This window comes from Toxotes jaculatrix, chromosome 3 (assembly GCF_017976425.1).
Source record: "Toxotes jaculatrix isolate fToxJac2 chromosome 3, fToxJac2.pri, whole genome shotgun sequence".
In the NCBI taxonomy this organism is placed as follows: Eukaryota; Metazoa; Chordata; class Actinopteri; family Toxotidae; genus Toxotes; species Toxotes jaculatrix.
Window position 1 is genome coordinate 4,557,999 of NC_054396.1, and position 22,699 is coordinate 4,580,697.

The following is a 22,699-nucleotide window of genomic DNA, read 5'->3' on the forward strand; positions in this document are numbered from 1 at the left end:
GGCATTGCAGGGGGCAAAACAAATGACTCAACAGCAACTGAACCTCAGCGCAGCACAGCCGTATACACTCAGGAACCAAATTACAGGAAGTCCGTCTGTGACTTGTTGTTCAAGTCCATCCTCTGACAGACTTGGCGTCTCCCTTTTTGACATCCGGCACGCCAAGTGAGTCACCGAAGCAGCAGCAGCAAGGACAGAGGGCAAATAACACTCCTCTTGACCCCACCCTAACCCCTTAATCCCACCCCCCCCCATCTGCCCACCCATGGGTCCAGTTTGTCCCTTATCTCCATTTGTCTGTCCCCTCCTTCTAGGTCCACTCCCCGTCAGTCTCCTCAGTCTCAACAAATAAGTTAAACATTACAAAAATAAGGAGCATCAATGACAAACCAAAAATGAGAGTGAGGGAGGGAGACAAAGTGAAAGATGCTCTCTACTAGAGAAGAAACAAACTGCCTCTGTAGCTTTGAAGGAAATTCCATGCATAAACTACTGATATCCATTACGGTGGCATAAAATGAATAGGACCTTCGACCTCTCAGCCACTCAGTCTGTTTCCATTGACCAGTAGTAGGAGGATGGGGTGGTTTCAAGCAGGAGAAGAGGGAGCTTCACAAGTCCTCTTCACTCCCTCTATAGCCTTGGTAACTGAGAAAATGTGTGGGGCGTTTGTTTTGTTCATCAGCAGTGCCTTCTGTGCTCCCACTTCCATCACCGGCAGGTGTGCATCTCCACCATTTTGCGGCACTGTTTGCATTTGACATAACAGCACCAGTGGAACTTACAGCTGCACCTGTCCACCACCTCCACCTCCTGCGTCTGGAAGCCACGACCGCAGCACATCAACTCGCAGCCGTCAATGGCCTTTGATGTTCTGTTACACTGGCGGCCCACGGTGCCCAGCATACCCGGCGTGCGCGGATCATAGTCGCAGAAATCTGGACTAGGGTCCAGGTAGACCAAGTCTTCGTCTGTGTGAGGTTTGAACTGGGAATTGCGAGGCACCAGGACCTTGGTGGTGCCCACCTTGCGCTGCTCCACCTCAGTGGCGCCGTCAAACTTCTCCTTGATGACGTTGCCCACCTTGCGGAAGGGCGGCATGGCTTTCCAGCAGGTCTTTACCTCACAGGAGCCTGACACGCCGTGACATTTGCACTCCACACGCATGTGGGACAGGATGGCCTGCAGAGATGCCAAAGGACCTTTGGTCAGCTGACAGATACTAAAACAAGATGATAACAATGCAGAATCCATTTGTCCTAACAGTAAGAACAAAATTTTCTGCTGCTATCAGAGCTGCAGATTTGAGAAATGGACCTGGGTTGAACTTGAGTCACAAAAATGAAGAACTGGGACTTGATCTTAAAATTACTGCTGTGAGACGTAACATATTTCAGAACTCAGTGCCTAAAAACTTGTCTTGAGACTTTCAAATGGAAAGTTCTAAACTAAAAAATAGTCCTTAGTTTTGTAAAATTCAGACAGACTTGGTAATAACTGGAAATTTGTCTGGCTTGACTTGGATTTTTCATAAAATGTCTTCAGATTTGACCTCAGATGTCCTCTAACAGACTTGGAGACTTGACTGGACTGGTCTTGAATGACCTGAGACTTGACTTACACTTGTGTCAGACTACTTGAAATTATTTTGAATGACTTTAGACCTGCCTGGGCTTGGACTTATCTTCATTGTGTTGAATCTTGCCTTGGACCAGTTTCAAATAACTGATAAATAACTTGACTCTCAATTTTCATTCTTCTCAGTTTTGCTGCTGTTGTAAACTCCCAGCCACGAAACGACCTGTGCCGAGGTCATTTCTAATAAACTAAGCTCATTTTCAAAAACTTTTCCCAACTGTAGAAAACATCTTGTTTTAACACTCAGAGAAGCGCAGTATTATACAAAAGGGTTCATTTTACTTGAGGAGCAGAGAGTTACCTTTCTTCCGGCCTCGTTGTTGTGCAGGTTCATGAGAGCCCGACTGGAGGACTGGCCTTTACTCCTCTCTCTCACATCCACGAAGGACTGAGAAAAGGCCACTCCATACGCAATGTTATCACTGCAGCCCGACCACTGGAACCCTATGACATTAAAATAGAGACACAAAGTGGTGGTTCAGTGTAGTAATGCATGACCTGGTATTGATGTTGTAGAAGATTCTAGCTATACACACGAGGAGATAAGATGAAATAATTAATATGCAACCAATGATGATCTCACAGGTCTTTTCAAAATACAATAAGTATTTAAATGTCACATTATTTGTTGGATTACCATGTACTGGGTCAGTTGTTCTTTGTATGTGTGTGTGTGTGTTTGTGTGAAAGAGAGAGCAAGAGAGAGAGAGACCTACCCTCTGGACTGACTCCATGTACGTTGTGGTCACAGCCACATTTTTCCAGCTCTCCGCTGCTGCAGGCCCTTGTGACCGCAAACGCCACACTGGCGGCTGAGATGGCATACACAAAGGCTGCCTCGCGGGTGCCTAGCACACACACATGGACAAACACAGTCATATTGTTTCATCATGCAACTGAAAGGAGCTTCTCATTCTGAACTGCAAAAAAAACAGTTTGTATATAGATAAAGAGTGTGTTAAAGTCTAAAGGAAGGAGCCCAGACATTAACACTCAGCAGCCTCCTGCTGAGTGTTAATGTCTAAAGCAACACAGATGGAAACAAATGTCACAGTGTCTTAAAAGAAGTCACATCAAAGATGTTTAGATAATTTAATTTAATTTAATGTGTGTTTGTGACAGGAATCGTTGCAGTGTATAATCTCACCCTGGGTGACCACTTTGCCAAACACAGGCATCGTCTCGAGAGTGGAGCAGTTCCACCGACGGTTGCGAAACTGAAACTGACACTCGTCTATGGCCAGCTGGGCTCCACGACGCACCGCATCCATCACCTCCACACTGCGCTTGCAGATCTGAACCTGGAGCAGAGGCACGCAGAAACCACATCAGCTACAAACAAAGTGCACATACAAACTAAGGTACTGAATTTAGACATTGATACGTTGTTATGAAATCAATTGTGGTGAAATAGACCAAGACTAATGCTACTCTTAATGCCTAGATATTATAAAAGAAGCATATTGTTTTTCAAGCAGTTATCAGGAGGAACATGAACATCCAAAAAACAACTGCAGGTGCCATACAAAAAAAAAGAAATCTTCCTTTGAATAAAGCACTGAATTCTGTTTCAGGATATATATACTGTATTTATAATATTTTCACCTTGGGTAAGGCTTTTAATGCTGGGCCTTTTACGTAATATTGCTGTGATATTCACATGAGTGTGATGTGATCACTCCCAGTAACAGAACAACTGGGTATGTTGTTCTCACATGTTACAAATGACGACCTTAGACACAGTTTTTCCCCCCACATACACAAAAATGACTCATAACTCAGAGTCCCTCTGAGTTATGAGTTTGCTTTCTTTGTGTAATGAGGATGTGTGAAAACATTCATGTACATGGAGTTCTAATTATTCAGTTATTATTGTCAGTAGTTAGAGGTGTGAACCTGTCTCTGGATGAGGCCTCGTAACCTCTCGCACGTCTCCTCATCCCTGATGCTTCCCACTGACGACAGCTTGGCCAAATACCTGACAGAAAAAAACCAGAACAGGAGTACTTCAGTGTGTGGTAGTACAGTTTAGTTTTCCAGGGAAGGAGCAAGAAAGAACATCCAGAAGAAAAAAAAAGTTGAAATGACTAAATCTAGTGTCTGTGAGTTAAAGTGGTACAAACTGAGATACACGCATGATCACCATCACGGTGTCACTTTGGTTCAGTAACTGTCACAGTTAATGTTCTCTTTCTAACCAGGATGGTTGAATTAGATGACACCACTCAAGGAGGGTTAGTTCCCATGATGCTGTGGGAATGTTTTGGATAAATGTCTGGTAATGAGGACACTGAGAGGAGGGAAAGTGGCTTATCACACACACCACCTCCAGGCCAGACAGGTCAGGCAGATAGCTTGCATACACACGCGCATAATCTGAGAAAATGGCATTGGTCTGGATGCCTTGACCCTCACACATCCACCTCACCTCACTTCAGTCTCATATCTCCTCGCCCAGCTGCACCTTACAGAAATAGGCTTTCTTATAAGCAGCCCTGATTATGTTCTGTCTACACTGCTCAAAGTGTCTGAAGACGTCATTTTTAGACTCAACAGATTGTGGAGAATTCAAAGTTTTTCTAAAACAAAGGGAGGTGATAATTCCTCATTCTCAGCACAGGTTCACTTGCTGTAGTAATTCTTTGAGGAACGAGGCACAGAAGGACAGATCACTTCTGTAAATGCTGGAATTTAGTTTGCCATTTTGAACTTTTTTGTCAGCATTTTTAGACTTTCTTTTTATGGCTTAATACTTGATTAAATTATTTGTTGAGAAAGATTTTTTGATGCAGCGTCGATACAATAAAACTCGTTTAGCATTCCACCCACTTTTTATTTTGCAGTGTGGCAGGTCTCTGCACATAAATTGGCAATTAAAAAAATATTTAATCATGCTCTCAAATCAACAGAACAAATGAAACAATAGCATTACTGTCCAAGCCCAGCTTAGCATAAAGAGTGGAGGCAGGGGCAAACAGTCAGCCTGGCTCTGCCCAAAGTGGACAGGGGACTTTCTAATTAACATGATGCATCTTGTTTGTTTAACTAAATAACTATTTTTTTCTTTTAGGAGGAGTTACATTCTGGAACTACTTCTTGACAAACAACATCCATGCGCAAGTAGCGTGTGAGGCTTCTCAGAGTCACGTCACCACAGTGAGTCTATTCGTGTTCGACATTACGCGTTTTTCAGTGTGTTACTGACAAGATTTACATGTGTTGGTAGATATGTTTTCAAACTTGCTGTTTCCCTCTACTTCCAGTCTTTGTGCTAAGCTAAGCTAATCATTGGGTAAAAACTGACCAACAGGTAAAATATTCACATCCAAAATAAGCAGAATTTAATCCAGGGGTCATGTTTACATCAAACTGTCCATGGGCTGACAATTGTAACAGTTTATTTTGAACTGTATTAGACTGTGGTGTATATGTAACTGATAGCAACCAAAGCTGCCATATAATGAGAAAAGAAGCATCACAACTGTATAAAAAAAACAAGTGTGTTAGGGAAATAAATGTAATAGCCCAACTATTTTAAAATGAAGCCATGAATTTGGTATTTGCAGGCTCCTCCATACAATGGGCACATTCTGTATATCAAAATGACCCTTAATAAGGCCAAATTCCAACAAAATGAACTCTTAGGCTGTAGTTCTGTACAAGTAGCCATGTTTTTCCTTAAGGTTTCTCAAGCTTGTTTTATGAGTCTTGGGTTATGAATTCCCAAGACCACACATACCTCTGTAAAACCCTGTTTGCCCGTCTCAATCAAACCCTGGCTCAGATCCAGATTGCAAAGAATTTTGCTGTCACATTATTGACAGAGCTATAATGCACAACAGAAAGTCATGCTACCGCTGCTTTACACCAGTGGACAGGATTGATAGGTGCAACATGGTGATTGTTCATCTTATTTTGCCTGTTGGCTGGTAGCTAGACCTCAGCTCTTTAAACCCTCCTGAACTTGGGTGCTAAAAGGGATAGAAGTACGAGACGCTTAGCATTAGGGCATTATGTTTAATGCTATTTGTAAACGTATTAGTATATTTAGTATATCATGCTTCCAGAGGTCAAACAGCTCCTCCTCTCCATTCACCCTTTCATCTCCTCCTCTCAACAGTCCAGATAATCTCTCTCTCTTTCTCTCTGCCTCTTTGATGGCAGACTTCTTCTCTTCCCATCCAGACAGTGTCAGTATTTAGCACTCATCGCTGTGATAACCCCGCTCTCTCCCACTCCACCACACCTCAGCCACATCCGCTCACATCCACCCTCGAGGGTGACCTCACTTTCTCATATAGTCGAAGCACCACCAAGTGAGTCAAAAGAAATATGAGTGATGAACCCACTGTATGCTACCCACCACCACAGACAGACACAGCTGGAGACAAGCTGGTGAACATAGTGTTGCTTTTAGGAGCTAAAGAGTCGGGTATTTTCCTCAGGAGCTGGTAGATATCAGGTGGACGGAACCATGAGTAAATGCTTATGGAACAGGAAAGAGGTTTAAAAAGGACCTGTGGAGAACACTGACACTGAACAGACCCTAGCTGAGAGGAAGCACCAACCTACAGCAATGTGATGATAATGCCCTAACAATAAATGTAAAGTCATACTAACTAATTCCACAAATAATTTCTCTGGCAGTTGTATGGAAATGTTTTGTGAATTGAGTTGCAGTGAATGTAAACTGTTGGGGGAACCCTGGTCCCCGCTCTCTGTGAGGTTATTGCTCCTCCTAAATCAACAGGTCTTGAAACTTGTGGATTGAGTCCAACTCAGCTCTGCCCTGCTCTGATTTGCTCCATTGCAGTTGTGAGGCTTTCATCAAAGCCATGTGCGGCGTTTGATCCCTCTTTGTTGTTTAGCGTAGCCTTGGGCAGGGCACTGCGTTTAGGCCAAGGCATCCAGCTGGGAGACCATCAGACAGAAAACACAAGATGACAACATAACGCTGCCCCTCTGATGGGCAGCACCGCACACACAAAGACACAAACAGCTGGATGGCATCCCGCTGCCCTGACATTCACCCTGGAAACATTTAATAAACATTGGATAAGCTGTTATTCAGGTGATTTTCTGGATATGTGTTTGTGTGTGTGTGTGTGTATACACACATGGGAAAAGTTCAGTGCAGGCCTTGGGCGAGCGTGTGTGAGCGTTTTCAGCCCTGTCTAGTTTTATCTCCTCATTCTGCTGTGTGTACCCTTCACTTCCCACAGACGAGGTTAACAAAACACCTCAGCAAAGAGACAGGGGAGTCAACCAGTAGAAGGACAGGGCAACACACACACACCATCATCCCACATCTCATCTTCATTCCTCTCCCTGTTCTCTCTCTGGCCTCTGGTGGTTGCGTGCTTAAATCCCAGGGGCCTAAGCCCAGTGGAGCCAGTGATGTTGTGAAGGCTGCGATGTGTAATGCAACACAAACACACAGCGGCTTGCGAACGCACTAGTGTCCAGGTGGAATGCTCCATACCTCCCACCCAGAGTCTCTCACGGCCTCATGGGAGGCTGAAACTGAAAATAAGAGATCATTCTAAACGGAGCAGACACTTATGACGCAGGTTGTTCTGTAGACAGGAAATAAAGGATAACATAAAAATGGTGAAAACCATGTAAAAATCACTTTTGAACCACTTTTATCAATCAAAAAATGCCAATTACTGCAGGTATTAGTTAATCAACAACAAACGCAAAGGTCTACTCACTAGCTTGTGGAGCTTCATTCTGAATGAAGACCATGAGATGTGGTTGAAAGCTTGGTAGTAAGTTGACCCACAAGCTTAGATTAGGCCTATTTTGTTGCACATGCTGTTAACACAGGGGTTTTTTTTAGAAGTTAAAAAAAACTGTTTCACAATCTTGTAAAAGTTAGATGAGAAGATCAATACAGCTCTTCAAGTCTGTACGGTAAATGCAAAGCTACAGCCAGGAGGCAGTTAGCTTAGCTTAGCGTAATGACTGGAAACAGGAGGAAACACCTAGCCTCGCTTTTTCCTGAAGATAACAAAATCCACCTACCAGCACCTCTGAAGCTTTCTATTTAACACGTTATATCTGTTTCTTTAGTCTGTACACAAACGGAAGTGTAAAAACAGGCTTCAGTTTTACCCCTGGTTTTATGCTGGGCTCTTTCTTGGTCAAGAGCAGTGGCCACCATCAACTCAGGTATATTTCCCATAATCTGAAATTTTTCTTTTTAGCCCATTTCTCTTTTCAAAACAATTAATTTGTAGATATTCCCTTGTTAAGTCTGTTAAGTTTCAGGAAATTTGGGTAACTGACAAGGTGCTAAGACCCCTACACCTTATGCTACCACTGTTGTCTTTTATTTCTTCATTGTTTAATATCAGTTCCCTTGTTAAACAATGTTTTTACCTGGTCCATCGTTCTGGCTGGAATGTATCCAAACAATCGATTTTCTGCAGCTCTACGTTGTCGCTGTTTCTATTCAACATTGCATATACTGGCTAGAAAAATGATTTTTATCAGGTCTGAAGGAAAGAAACATTAAGACTAGTGGAAAAGAGAAAAAGTAGTGAATAGAAGGATACAGAAGTTAGACACATCTGCATGACAGTAATGTGCTTCTGTAAACCTCACAGCATCCTGCATGCACACACACACACACACCTACACACACACGAGCGCGTGCAATGACACAAATGCACACAAACTGTAACACACTCTCTGCACCTCCATCATCTCTAATGTGTATTTATATGAAAATATCCTCATGTTTGACTTTCCAGCACTGAGCACACAGCGGAGGTACACAGTGACAGGTAAATATAGCATGGATGGGAAATGCAAAGAGGAGAGCTGCAAGAAAGAGCCAAAGAAATGTCTTTTCTACTGAGGCACTGTGCACAGGTCTTAAAAGAGCTAACAGACCTGCAAGCAACGCTGCAACGAGTTACAGTTGAGTCTTTAACTTGATTCACAGACAATATTTTTCTTTAGTTTTAGACCAATAAAGTGCCATGAAGAGAATTAAACTAAATCGAAGCGATAGCTCAGTTTCGCAAACGCAAACAATAAACCCTCACATTCAGTGCTGCCAGTGGAGAGCCTGCAGGCAGCAGAGATTTAAAGTGCTCGTAAAGACAAGTGTGACTGCGGTGTGACCTGAGCTAACCCTCCCTGTCCCCTCTGCAGTGGACACCTACAGTGTGTAAAACATATAGTGACCTCTAGAGGGCACTATTCTCCCAGTTTACCTTCAGACACCTCACGAGACTGAACAGTTGTAGATGTTTTGGTGTTCTGTCTGTTCACTGTGTGTCTGAGAAGACAGCTTTGCCTGTTAACTGCATGTCAGTCTGAATAAAACACTGATTAAGTTCTTAAATTACTGATATGTTGTGAAAAAAAGTAATTAATAAACCTATCTTTATAAATTTTCTAGTTGGAGCTACTTTTAGAGTAATTATTTGAAGGTCTGATTTAAAGGGACACTTTTAAAATTCTTGAACTGTCATTTCTTACAAGCTGGAGTCAGCTCCACAGACCTTCAGAGCTGCTGTTTTACACTAAAGATTTGCCTTTCTAGAAAGCAGCAGGTGGGCAAAGAGCAGGATGAAAAGCATAAAATGCTTAGATTTACCTCGCCTTGTAGTGTAGCTGTATCATGCTCTTTAAGAGCTCCTGCAAGCCTCTTTATATCAAAAGATGCTGACGCCTGTCTCGATCACATATTTCATACAAACCTGGCTCATTCTGACCAACACTATCCTCTTACAAACCTCATATTGACCTCTGAATCTGTCTCAGGGCCAGTGTCAGTGAGAAAGACTGAGACCAAGCTTTGCTGTGCCGCAGCTGTCCCATGAATTCAGAATCAGTATTTTACTATATTTGTCATTAATTTACTGTTTGGACAGATGAAACTCACTACTGAGTGATTTAAACGCCATTGTCTCAAAGACACTGCCTCAGGCAGTCATTTTAGTGTTTGGTTGAAGCCATAGTTTCTTTTGTGCAATTTAATTGACGTTTACCATTGGGGAACATAAACATGTATATTTACACAGACTTACTTTAAGTAGGGATCTCTATGCAGCCAGTATGAACAGGAAAAACAAATACAGTGACTGATAATCCTCTCATTGTACATTTGGCATATGTGTATTGTATTTAGACAGACTTGAAATAAACTAAACCTAACCTTTAAGGTATTTTGTATTTATAACCAATTTCCTATCATTACTTCAACTTCATAGCTCCAGGACACCAGACTCAGCAGATTAAATGCCACGCTGCGTCTTTTCCACCTTGTCCATTATTTGTGGCTATTAGTACATATTATCGCTTACATGTCTAACGCCATCATCTTGTGCTGTTACATGTTCATGAAGCACAGAGAAAGATAAAAGTGATGAGGTTGAAGAATGTTATGTAAATGTTTGCCTTCAACACCAATTGGGTGTGTTTGCATCTTGGCTGATGCCAGTGGGTTGACTTTTACATGAAACTATGACCATGATCTGTTGATAGTTGTAGTGAGGTCAAACATCACTCACAACATAAACTCCAGTATAGCTGTCATGGATTTAGGAATGACAGAAGTCAGGAATTATCCTGTATTTTGAACACATGTTGCTGACGTCACATTAAAGATAATGGGAACATTAAAAATGTAGTTATCTAGTATAAATCTAGTGCCAAAAAATATATGATTTTAAAAACCATCTGCTCTGAAATACAGTATAGTATCTGTATTTCTTTATCAGGAATCAAAAAAGCATGAATCATTTAAATGCTGGAAATCTCACAGGAATAAAACTCCTAAGATGATTGTGAACCAAAACATCAATATCATGAAAACAAAGCCTTGCTGATATACAGTCGTTGGCTCAGGAACCTTTGGGTGGTGGTGGTCATAATGGATGGGTGTGTGGGTTATTGTATTGGAGGACTAGGTGGATCTAATTTTGAGTCATAACACTTATAATAGTCCTGCTCTTATGTATTGAGTGACAGATAAAATAAATGTGGGAGGGACACGGTACCTTGAATGGAAAGAATGAAAGATAAGAAGGAGGGAGGATGTGAGGGGAAAGAAAAAGGGAAAATGACAGATGGAATCAGTTAAAGTCAGACAATGAAGGAAAGAAAAAAGTGGAAGCAGGGAGACAGAAAACTGATAAAACGGGAAAGAGTTAAAGGAGAAAATGAAAACTACTTGATGAGTTCAATTAACGATTAACTACGAGAGTACTGAGTGTGTGTGTGTGTGTGAGTGTGTGAGTGTGAGAGAGAGAGAGAGAGAGAGAGAGAGAGTGTGCGTGTGTGTTCGTGTGCCCACGCGTGTGTCTGAGTGTATTTTTATGCTGCTGGCTCCACTAGAGCTCATTTCCCCCTAAAAATAACATGCTCTGCCAACACCACAACCCTCACACACACACGCATACATGTACACACAAAAACACACTTTCACACACATTTGGGAAAAGAGGCAATAAAAGCCATGAAATTAACCTCTCGCTTAGTGTTAGTGCTGTGGCCCCAAAAAGCTAGAAACCAGTTAGTGTGTGTGTGTGTGCATGTGTGTGTCAGAATAATGTTTGTGGGCACCAGTCTCATCCAATCATAGCTTCAACCTGTTTTCATGTCTCTGTCCTCTGATGCTTTGTCCTGCTTTCTGTCGTGTTTCAGGTGATGTAACAGACACTCTGGCGGCCATGTTGGAGGTCTGTAGCTCATGGGAAACAATAGCTGTGAACAGCTGATTGTTTCTAAATGCAGGACTTGGCTGCAGCTGATTCCTGTGCTGTGTACCTGGGACCATTTCTGTGTTTAGGTAAAGTCAGCTTGTTAGCCAGCTAACGATGTATCATACCACCAAAGTGACGTGGCAGTTTTGCGTAGTTGGGTTTGGTTGGACAAAGATGGTAGACGTGCATGATCAGCTTCTGAGCCAGCAGGTCTCTACATCGCTGTAAAACATCATCCATTCACAGGGGTGCAGCTTCTAGTTCTCTGTGCATTTTCTTTGCTGGAACTTCTTCATGACTTTATGAAAATGTGAAACATGTTATTGGGCTTTTCCTGTTAAATTAATATTCAGTATTAGTCAGGATCACTGAAGTCATTATGATATATTTTCTGGCCTCCATGATCAACATCCAACAACAGCAATGCATCCAAGTCTGGAGGTCTGTTGGACCAACAGACAGGCTGAATGTGCCTCCCATACATCCAGTTGTAGTTTGTATTCAACAAGCTTCCCCAAGTCTTAGCCAGGAGCTAACTGGAAAATCTGGTGGAGGAGCACCAGGGCTGGCCAATCAGATTCCAGTGGATGCCAGTGTCCCTGCTTCAATCAGCTTTTTAACTGTGTAATAGTTTAAAACAGCAGCTGATGACAGTAAATTGTATTTTAATGGTTAGAAACAAGGAGATAACAGGGAAGTTCCCTGAGCATGTTTAGTGGGATAGGGTCCAATATGCAAGCTGAACATTGGATGAATTGACAATTTAAAGGCTTTCTAATGACACAGGAGCAAACTGAGCAAGTGAACAGGTTGGCTTTACAATAATATACAAGCAGAGTTTTCAGACACCTCATTATCAGACTAATGATTTGATCTCATATTATTAATTGGTTGGATACAAAGATTTATAGAATTGTAACCTCAGAAAAATGTGATTTGCATGTATATCTTTGCATTAGTGATGAATTTCTACAGCGTCAAAGAGGAATTTACGGCTGTTTTTATTTTCACATTCAGTCTGAATAGATCAGCTGGCTTATAAAGTTGAAATCAGTTATGCACAGTGGGCAGGTTTGGACATGCACCATTTAGCCCTCCTGCTTACTGTTTACACAGTTAACACATGTAAACTGTGTGTTGTTCATAAGTTAGCATGTATAAAGCACTCTCTGTGCACAAGGTCGGAATTCATTTTCAGGATGGTTCTCCCTTATCTGACACCTCGCCATCACTACTGAACAGAATCCCTTAGTTTTGCTTTTTTAATTTTTGTCTACAGAACAATGTGAAGCATTGAATGTTACCTTAAATATCCTTAAATGTTCCTACTGTCCTAAAGTTTGTTTTTTTCATCCTTAATTAAGTGGTATTAGCCCGGACAGGGACATGATATAAGCAACCCTTAGTTTACCGCAGGGATTTTCAGTGTGCCACTGTGAGTCCCACGCAGACAATGTTGGGATTATGTTGCCACAGATTCAGGAAGCTAGCTGTGGGCTACAACTATTTCCCTATGTTTTTAGCTGTTTTTTTCCAATGCAAAATGACAATATTAAATGTATGCCATATTGGCCATTAGCAGTTCCTGTTTCCAATGTAGAAAATGATGCACAGACAACTATCACTGGATAACTTTGGCTTTTAAAGTGGCTTAACTGCCTCCATGGATTGTATGTCACTGCCATTGGTGCTGCAACTTCTGACCATGTTGATACCCAAGCCAAGTCAGTGGGCTAAACAATAATAAGTAACTTCCTATTGGTTTTAGAAAAGAGACAGAATGTCTTGGAGGACTAGGTGGATCTAATTTTGAGTCATAACACTTATAATAGTCCTGCTCTTATGTATTGAGTGACAGATAAAATAAATGTAGGAGGGACACGGTACCTTGAACGGAAAGAATGAAAGATAAGAAGGGGGGAGGATGTGAGGGGAAAGAAAAAGGGAAAATGACAGAGGGAATCAGTTAAAGTCAATGAAGGAAAGAAAAAAGTGGAAGCAGGGAGACAGAAAACTGATAAAACGGGAAAGAGTTAAAGGAGAAAATGAAAACTACCTGATGAGTTCAATTAACAGCAACTACCAGCTCGCACTGTGAGAGTACTGAGTGTGTGTGTGTGTGTGTGTGTGTGTGTGTGTGTGTGTGTGTGTGTGTGTGTGTGTGTGTGTGTTCATGTGCCCACGCGTGTGTCTGAGTGTATTTTTATGCTGCTGGCTCCACTAGAGCTCATTTCCCCCTAAAAATAACATGCTCTGCCAACACCACAACCCTCACACACACACGCATACATGTACACACAAAAACACACTTTCACACACATTTGGGAAAAGAGGCAATAAAAGCCATGAAATTAACCTCTCGCTTAGTGTTAGTGCTGTGGCCCCAAAAAGCTAGAAACCAGTTAGTGTGTGTGTGTCTGTGCATGTGTGTGTCAGAATAATGTTTGTGGGCACCAGTCTCATCCAATCATAGCTTCAACCTGTTTTCATGTCTCTGTCCTCTGATGCTTTGTGTTTCAGGTGATGTAACAGACGCTCTGGCGGCCATGTTGGAGGTCTGTAGCTCATGGGAAACAATGAGCTGTGAACAGCTGATTGTTTCTAAATGCAGGACTTGGCTGCAGCTGATTCCTGTGCTGTGTACCTGGGACCATTTCTGTGTTTAGGTAAAGTCAGCTTGTTAGCCAGCTAACTATGTATCATACCACCAAAGTGACGTGGCAGTTTTGCGTAGTTGGGTTTGGTTGGACAAAGATGGTAGACGTGCATGATCAGCTTCTGAGCCAGCAGGTCTCTACATCGCTGTAAAACATCATCCATTCACAGGGGTGCAGCTTCTAGTTCTCTGTGCATTTTCTTTGCTGGAACTTCTTCATGACTTTATGAAAATGTGAAACATGTTATTGGATTTTTCCTGTTAAATTACTGTGCACTAGTAATGTACTAGAAAGTAAAATTTAAGTATTTCTAAGAATTTCAAAACAAAACTACAGCTGCCATGCTAGCAGCCCCCAGTGTCCCATGGTCCCTCTGACCCATCATGTCAGTTTGGACATTTTCATTAAGTTGCAGGTTAAAGTGGTATGAGTCAGCTGAGGGACAGAAGTCCTAGTGTATCAGCTTTTTAACTGTGTGATAATTTAAAACACCAGCTGATGACAGTAAATTGTATTTCAATGGTTAGAAACAGAGAGGTAACTTCTATATTTTGGAGAATTACTTTTAATTATTTTAGGTCAATGAGCTACAAGGAGAGTGAGGTGATAATAATGTATGAGTTGCATGAACACATTTTGTAGGATAGGGCCCAATGAAGTTGAACTGAGTTGAAATTTGGATGAATTCACAATTTTGAGTTGTAACCTCAGAAAAATGTGATTTGCATGTATATCTTTGCATTAGTGATGAATTTCTACAGCGTCAAAGATGAATTTATGGCTGTTTTTATTTTCACATTCAGTCTGAATAGATCAGCTGGCTTGTAAAGTTGAAATCAGTTATGCACAGTGGGCAGGTTTGGACATGCACCATTTAGCCCTCCTGCTTACTGTTTACACAGTTAACACATGTAAACTGTGTGTTGTACATAAGTTAGCATGTATTTTGCACTCTCTGTGCACAAGGTCGGAATTCATTTTCAGGATGGTTCTCCCTTATCTGACACCTCGCCATCACTGCTGAACAGAATCCCCTCAAGCACTGAACGTTCCATTTGCATATGATCGAGACATTTTCAAAGGTTTTTAAGGAAAGTCACAATTCCCACCTTGTTTAACTTGCTCATTAGAATTCAGAAATGCAATCAGCTGTTCACAGCCCAGGGGAACATGACCTCCAACGTGGGTGTGTTATGTCTCCCAAAAACCCCCTGCACCTCTCTGCTCTGTCTCTCGTCTTTCAGTGACCCTGGTGTTTCCTCATCAGCCCCGAGCTGTCCTGGCTATGATCTGGTCATCCTGAGTGATTCCCCGTGTCTCTGAGTGCTTCACAATGATTGTACACACACTGGTGACAAGAGGTCTCGAAATAACATGCCACCGCTTCACCACATTTGTGTGTGTGTGTGTGTGGGTGTGTGTGGGAGAGAGTCAGTCTGTAAAATAAGCGTGAGGCGCCAGCATGTACCGCAAGGTCTCTGCTTTCTCTGGTTACCCATCAGCTGCCGTCCCTTTAGCACCTGGTTGTCCAGGACACATGCATATCTGCTCACACACTCACACAGACAAAGAAACAGAAAGACAACGAGAGAGACTGAGGGGGAGACACAGAAAGGAAGACCACTGTGTGTGCTCCTTCTCCTGTGTTATATAAATGGACATCGATGGTGAACTGTGACTCTCCCACTCTGTATGTCACTCTGCTGTGTTTTCCCCCTGTACGTAGTTGGTAGGCGGAGTCAGGAGGATCATTTGCTCAAACACGCTACACACAACACACAAAACACCATACTTACACTCATCGACACATTACACGCACTATTGACTTCTGCCCTGTTTATATGCTGCATAGCTCTGTTAAACTATTTCGGTTTTTTTTGAGATCAATAAATTACTTTTTGTCTCCTAATTGTGCGTGTGGCCTTCATTTTTGTTGCCAGCCTTAACCCAGGTGGTAACACGGCCATGACGCAACAGTAATAGCAAAGCAAAACGTTTAAAATCAGAATTATCCTGCCTAAACCAGAACATTTAGAGACAATCTTCCAACCATTTCCATATTGTGTTTGCTTTGCTGCTGTATCTTTTGCTTAATGTTGACAGTAGCACATGGCATCCAAGCTTGAACCCAGTGTTCCCTACTGAAAGTGAAGTGTTAAAAAAGCAAACACTCAACTCCTTCTGGGTTTTTTAAAGGAGACGTGCTTTGCTAAGCAAATAAATGAGGATTGTCATCCTTTCTGCAGAGCAGATTCATGACAGTTTAACTAAACAAATAAATGAAACTGAGTAAGGCCTCTTGTTTTTTGTCTCTTCTGTAGACACATGCCAAACGTAATTCTTCTTTTGCCACGGCAGTGGTGAGAGTAGTTATTCTCAACCACTGTGATTACATTTTCTCTAAGGTTTGAGATTTTTTACATTTTAAATGACTTTTGAAAACATTTTGAAACAAGGACACAGAGTCAGTTGATTTAGTTTCTATATTAAAAATACTAATTGAAAGTAGCAAAATGAAATATCTCTACAGCTATTGAGTGGATTGTCATGCATGTTGGTAGAGGCATTCATGCCCACCTCAGGGTGAATTGTTATCTCTTTGGTGATCGCCTTCACTTGTCCACTACTGTCATCAAGTTAGAATTTAGATTTTTTAGATTTAGATTTTTAGTACAGACAGAGATAAAGATTCAACAAAGGTCCCTCGTTGGACTTGAACCACTGATGTTGTGGTTCATGGTCAGCGCCTTAGAGCACGTTGACATTTTTTCTAGTCTGTCTTAAAACAATGCTCACATGTTCATGGACATGTATGTCCATTGGCACAAGCTTTGATTGCTGCAGTCAATCATACTAGCCATTAAGACACATCTTCTTAACATGCTTCCAGTGGAAGAGATGGGGGACAAAATCTGAAGCTGCTGTGAGGCTTAGAAGGAGTTGGACAAATAAAGTGCATATCTTTTAAAGTTACTCTTTTTTTTTTTGCTTGTACTATTAGTGTTTCCTTACTGTGGCAGAAACTTCATGTTTAACCCCTAAGCCACAGGGGTCCCCCCCACCCCAGTTTTCCTTTGTCCAGTGCTCTGGTTTATGACCATACAACAATATCTACATGATAGCTTTGTCTCTGCAAGCATGTTAGAAAGCACCGCTCTGCCTTGTTGTTTTTATTCATCAAGAAGTAAAGTATGAATGTACATTTTAAACCTGCTTGTTACCTAAAGTATCCGTGAGGCTCCCCATCACTATAGAACTAAATCTCTTCCATTTTGACCTCAACTGTAAAAGTCCTTAAATGTATAAGTTACTGAAAAGGGCTAAAACAACTCAATATTGTATCTGCAGTAAGTCCACCTGCCAATCCATTTTATTTCTCACAAACCAATATATTCCTGAATACACTGATCTGATTTCAAAACAAAAACACACACACACATACACAACTCTCCTGCTTCCTCTCTGCTTTCGTTTTCAGTAGTGCTTGCATCTGTGTGTGAGCTGGAGCGTGTGCGGTGCACTGTGAGTGGCTACCATTCTTCCGTAGTCAGTGTGGTAATTACTGAGTGTGTGCCACTGTTGAGGGAGACGCCAGCTTACTTACTCCATCATAAAAAAAAAAATAATCACACAGTCAAAAACACAGACACACACACAGCCGACCTGGAGCAGTGTGCAGGTGCAGCAGAACCAGTCGGTGCAGGGTAAGAGGAGGAAGAGGAGGAGGGGGAGGAGGAGAGGGAGGGTGATGACGGACAAACTAATGAAAAGTAGCATTGAAATCCCTGTTCGGCAGCGGGACACCAAACATGACTCAGCAGCCACTGAGATTTGGCAAAGTGATCACATCCTGGCTCACAGGCTAAAGGTGACAGGTAGTGAGGTAAACAAACAGTCCAGTTCAGGCAAGAACAGCTGAGAGGTGTTAGAAACAGTTAAGCTGTTGTGAATCATAATCAGTGAGTGCAGATTTAAAGACATGTTTCATGTGTGAAATCATTCTAGTACATCAGATTTCTTCAATACAGTTTATGAACAGAACAAGAGCTGCAATTATTAGAATTATTTTCCTCATCATTTAATCTTCTGAGTATTTTTATGATTAATAAATATTGAATTAATCTATAAAATGTCAGGGAGTTCTTGCGCTCACTGTTTCTCATTCATTCAGTGTTTTTTTTTTTTTCAGTTTGATCTATGCTGTCTATAGAATGAAATTAAAAAATCTATTGATTGTGCAAGTTAAATGTAGTTATCACTATCCCAATTAAGTTGTAAGACTTATAAACAAACAAAACAATCAAATTAAACTGGTGGACCACATTTAATATAATCTTGAGATTAATCTGCTAGTCATGAAGAGTTTTACCCTGAGAAAATATATATAAAACATGTATGCAGCCTCAGCTTCTTTGATTTTGACTATGTTTAAAACTCTGTCTCTTCTAATTTGTTTACAGGTGCAGTACTGCATCACTGGGCTGCCTCCTTAATCTCTATAAGCGGTATGTGTCCAGTCCCTTTTTTCATTTGTTCCATTTCCAGTTTTGTCTCTTAACTTCCTGTTGCTATTGATGTCTATAGTGAATAAAAGTCAAAAGTGGCAGTCCTGACTGGGCTACACACAGTATACCATAAAGTTGTCAAAGTTGGGAACACACATCCACATTTATAAATGTGGAGGTCACATGACCTGACATCAAGACATACACAAGGGATTAAAAAAACAATCTTTGGTGCAAAGTTACAGTCAGTGTTAAGTGGCTTAGAGCTGGCTCAGACAGCTCAGTGTATGTTGCACCAGCAGCTTCAGACCAATGATGCAGGTTATTAATTATTCATGTTATTCATATACCAGCTGATTTTTGCTTTGCTGGTCTGGAAGCTGAATTATAAACATGAAGTAAAATACAACTTTACACCCAACTATGTACTAATGTAATGCTTATTTCATTAGTAACATAATTTTGAATAGTCACCTTTTTACACATTAGTCAGACAACTTCTGTAATGATAATATTTTGTAATAAACAGATAATAAAACACAAATACCAACACATGTCAACCTACACTGTGTGACACATTCCCACGTAGACAGGAAGTTAAAAGACAAAACAGCAGAGTCAGAGCACTTCCTCATTATTATCATTATTATTATTCTCGTTATGTAATGCTATCAGTCATTAACACATGTATTAAAGAGAACCTTATCCATGTGCATGGACTCTGTTCCCTCCCACAGATGGATTGCTGAAAGGCCCTATCAGACACAGGCTTAGGGGCCCCTTGACCCTTTGGGCTCCAGGGCCTGTGCTCCTCTATAGACGAGAGCCTTTTACATGTCTGTCCCCAGGGGCCTGTTGGCTCATAATCGGCCCATGTTCTCACATCATTTCATTGAAATATTTTATTTACAGTGCGCTAGAATATAAGATAAATATGTGACAATCACAGTGAATAACTGTCTCTTGACATATGAGGGACAGAGCTGCTGATTTTCATACCTGCACGTGTTGTGCATGATAGAAACAGCCACGATACCTCGTCCAATCAAGTGCTGCTGAGGTAAACTGCTCTGTACGCACAGTACGTTGTTGTTGTTGCATGTTTTATGGTCGGAGCTACCACGACTTGTTGACAGCAGTAATCTAACTGCTTCCCATCCTTTGACCCTTGCTGCTGTGCGGAGGTGAGACTGAAGCGTGAGGGTTTGTTGAGGTGTTGAGGCCTCAGATACAGTCCACACAGCTGCACACAGATTTTCCTCAACAGTGTAATCCCGTAGAGCAGACTGGCAGCTCGGCAGCTTGCCTGTACATGCCTGCTCTGTGCTGCTGTCACCACGCCTTCAGCCCCAAACAGCACAATTACCCTGCTCTCAGTAAGGGTAGGCAGTACTGTTTGGCATGGCCTTAATTTGACTTATTCTGATGAATCTGTCAACAGTATCAGTTAGACCGTCTGCAGCTCTATCCTGATGTAAACATAGTAGTCTGTAGTGATCCCATCATGACTCTTAAAAAGGTATTAACACAAGGAAATGAAGTCACATAAAAAATACAAATGTGAAAGTCCTTATTTGGCAAAGCAGCCACCCTCAAGCCCCTATAGGAAGATTATAAGAAAAAAGGAAGTGTGTCAGACAATAATGACAGAGTCAGTGTCAGGTATAATTCATATCACCGACCCTCGATGAAAGAGTGTGAACGAGAAAAGGAAGGTGCTCCGTCAATGATGAGCGCTGCTTGTAAATTTGCTGAAGCTGAGAGGAATGAATGGCAGCAGAAAATGGAGTGGAGCCTGCGGAGGAATGCAGAAACCCACCTAACCACCTCCCACAGGCTGCTGGGAGAGCAGGCACACACATGCGACCCGACCGACCGGCCCCAGGAAGAAGTGGCACTGAGCAGCTCAGCTACAGGCTCACGCTGTGCATTATCCTCAACGGGGATTTAACTAGATTGCTGCTGTCTGGCATCCTCCTGAGTTAAAAACGTAAATAAAATGTTGACTTTTTTTTTTTTTAATTATTTCTAATCTCCATAGATGGCCCTATGATATTGTTTTATGTTCATGGAAAGACCTGGTGTCCACCTTCAGAATTTAATGGTAAACTAATAGAGAATTTATTCTATTATTATGTAATTACGTATGAATTATTTTAGCATCACTGTAATGTTGTAACATGTTTTATTTAGCCTCTGATAATGTGGCTGTAATAACTGTTTCTGTCTTAATTTTATAATTTGATATTCTTTGGCCCAGATGCAGCGGACCAGTCCCACACCTGCCTTACAATTACTTCAGGTAGGTTTTTCTTTCTCTTGACCTGTAATTGGCCACTAATGTTTACAAAAAAATGAAATCAAAATATGCTATTAAGGATGCAGAACAAAGGATAAATTGGTCCGTGAACTCATCACAGTTCCTGTAAATTAAGACATGTCTGTTCTCACATTTTAATTGCCATTTACAAGAATATTAGCTCATTAAGTTTTACACCCTGCACTAAAAATCTTAATTCTCTCCACTGCTACATCAGTTTCAACATTTACTGTTCAGATTCATCAGAACAGCTCCTGTCAAATATGGTTGAGGGATATCAGGGTGAAAAAAACAAAAACAGACCTGGTCACTTAAAAACAAATCACAGTTGGCACCTAACCTTTTTATTCAGGCTGCATGTGAATGTTATCGTCATATGTCCATCTGCCATTTAATATATCAGTTTCAAACATACATTTTATTTTTTACATGCTAAATGCAATGTCATTTTCGGTAAAGAATATGAAATTTCACCTATATGGAAACCTGCACCTTTCCAAAAAGAACATGTGCTTTTTCACTTGTGGTCTGACTTTTTTTTTTTTCTTTTTTTATACTGGTCTTTGCAGGGGGGGTGTAGCGGTGTTGGTAAGTTATTAAGTCTGGGGGAGAGTGAAAGAGAGAGAGCGAGAGACAGGCAGAGAGAGTGAGTGTGTGAGTGAGTGTGTGTGGATGGTTAACTATTAACCTGAGCGGCCACTGAGCTGGAGGGAAAGGGGACGGAGGAGGAGGATGTGAAGATGTGGAGGAGAGGATAGAGAACAGGTGAACAGATAGGAGTGGTGGTGAGAAAGAGTGCGGGATGTCGTCCACTCTCTAAAATGTGGATGAGGGTTAGATATGAGAAGTCCAACTTACAGCCAGTTACTCGCGTTGGCGGAGAGGAGCGCACAGCAGAGCATCAGGACGCACCGCAAAACATATTCCTCGGTCATCTCGAGAAGGAGGGAGGGGAGGTCGGTGAGAGCTGAAATAATCCCGAGGTGGACAGGGGACCGGCGGTGAAAGAAGAAGAAGAAAAGCGACAAGGTCAGGAGAGGGCTGTTAATCCATCATCCCGCATCCAGTGGATCAGCCACCGGGGAAGCGCACAGCTTGGCGATCCGTCCGCCCGGTTCTCCCGTCCCTCCCTCTGCCACTCCGCACTGAGAAGGGACGGGGAGAGGGGGATAAGAGGGATGCAAAAAAAAAAAAAAAATACGGTCAAAACTCTGAAGCCGCTCGGGCTGAATCGGACCCTTCTTCTCAGTCAACTTGTTTGCTTTCCTACTCAGCTGCGCGTTTACGTGAGCCGGGAGAGCGCGTGGAGAGGCAGTCAAATAGAAGCCAAACGGACGAGCTCTCAGGCGGTTCTTCCTCCTCCTCCTCCTCCTCCCTGAAGACTTATCACCCGCTGCCGGGTCCCGCTCTCAGACAAGCGGGGCTCTCCTGTCTGCGCGCCGCGGGCTCTCCAACTCTCCCCCGACACATGCACACACTGAGCGTAAATACGCACGGCTCCTCCTCACACACCACCGTCTCTCGGTGTGTCTGGCAGAGGAGAGAGTGTGTGTGCTGACTTTAGTTGAGGGGCGGTGCGAGGATATAGAGGTATGGCAGCGAGATGGGAGTTTTCTGGGGATGAAGGAGGCGGGTTTAGTGAGCTGCTAAGGTAGTGTGTGTGTGTGTGTGTGTGTGTGTGTGTGTGTGTGTGTGTGTGTGTGTAGACTGTGTGTGTTTTAGAGGTCTCCTGGGAGGATGCAATAGCACAGCCATTCACTAATGCCCTCCCCAGTCACCCTCCACTCCTCTCCAACACACACATAAACACGCTCTCTTTCACACACACACACACACACACACACACACACACACACA

At 42.2% G+C, this 22,699-nt stretch overlaps 1 protein-coding gene across 1 annotated transcript; it reads right to left on the reverse strand.

The window, feature by feature from the left end:
• Positions 1–270: 270 nt before the first annotated feature.
• Positions 271–22,291, reverse strand: wnt4 (wingless-type MMTV integration site family, member 4). Its single transcript, XM_041034653.1, has 6 exons — positions 21,701–22,291; positions 3,535–3,616; positions 2,786–2,939; positions 2,355–2,486; positions 1,940–2,082; positions 271–1,182 (listed from the first exon to the last, which is right to left on the reverse strand). The coding sequence occupies exons 1-6, from the start codon at positions 21,775–21,777 to the stop codon at positions 712–714; spliced, it is 1,059 nt and encodes a 352-aa protein (XP_040890587.1). The 5' UTR covers positions 21,778–22,291; the 3' UTR covers positions 271–711.
• Between the last annotated feature and the right edge of the window lie 408 nt (positions 22,292–22,699).

Bases quoted from the DNA above. Each gene is read 5' to 3' on its own strand.
- wnt4 (XM_041034653.1), bottom strand. From the start codon at position 21,777: ATGACCGAGGAATATGTTTTGCGGTGCGTCCTGATGCTCTGCTGTGCG. The intron at 3,617-21,700 runs GTAAGTTGGACT...TTTTTCTGTCAG, and splicing joins GCCAACGCGAGTAACTGGCT to GTATTTGGCCAAGCTGTCGT. The intron at 2,940-3,534 runs GTTCACACCTCT...CCTCTGCTCCAG, and splicing joins GAGGCCTCATCCAGAGACAG to GTTCAGATCTGCAAGCGCAG.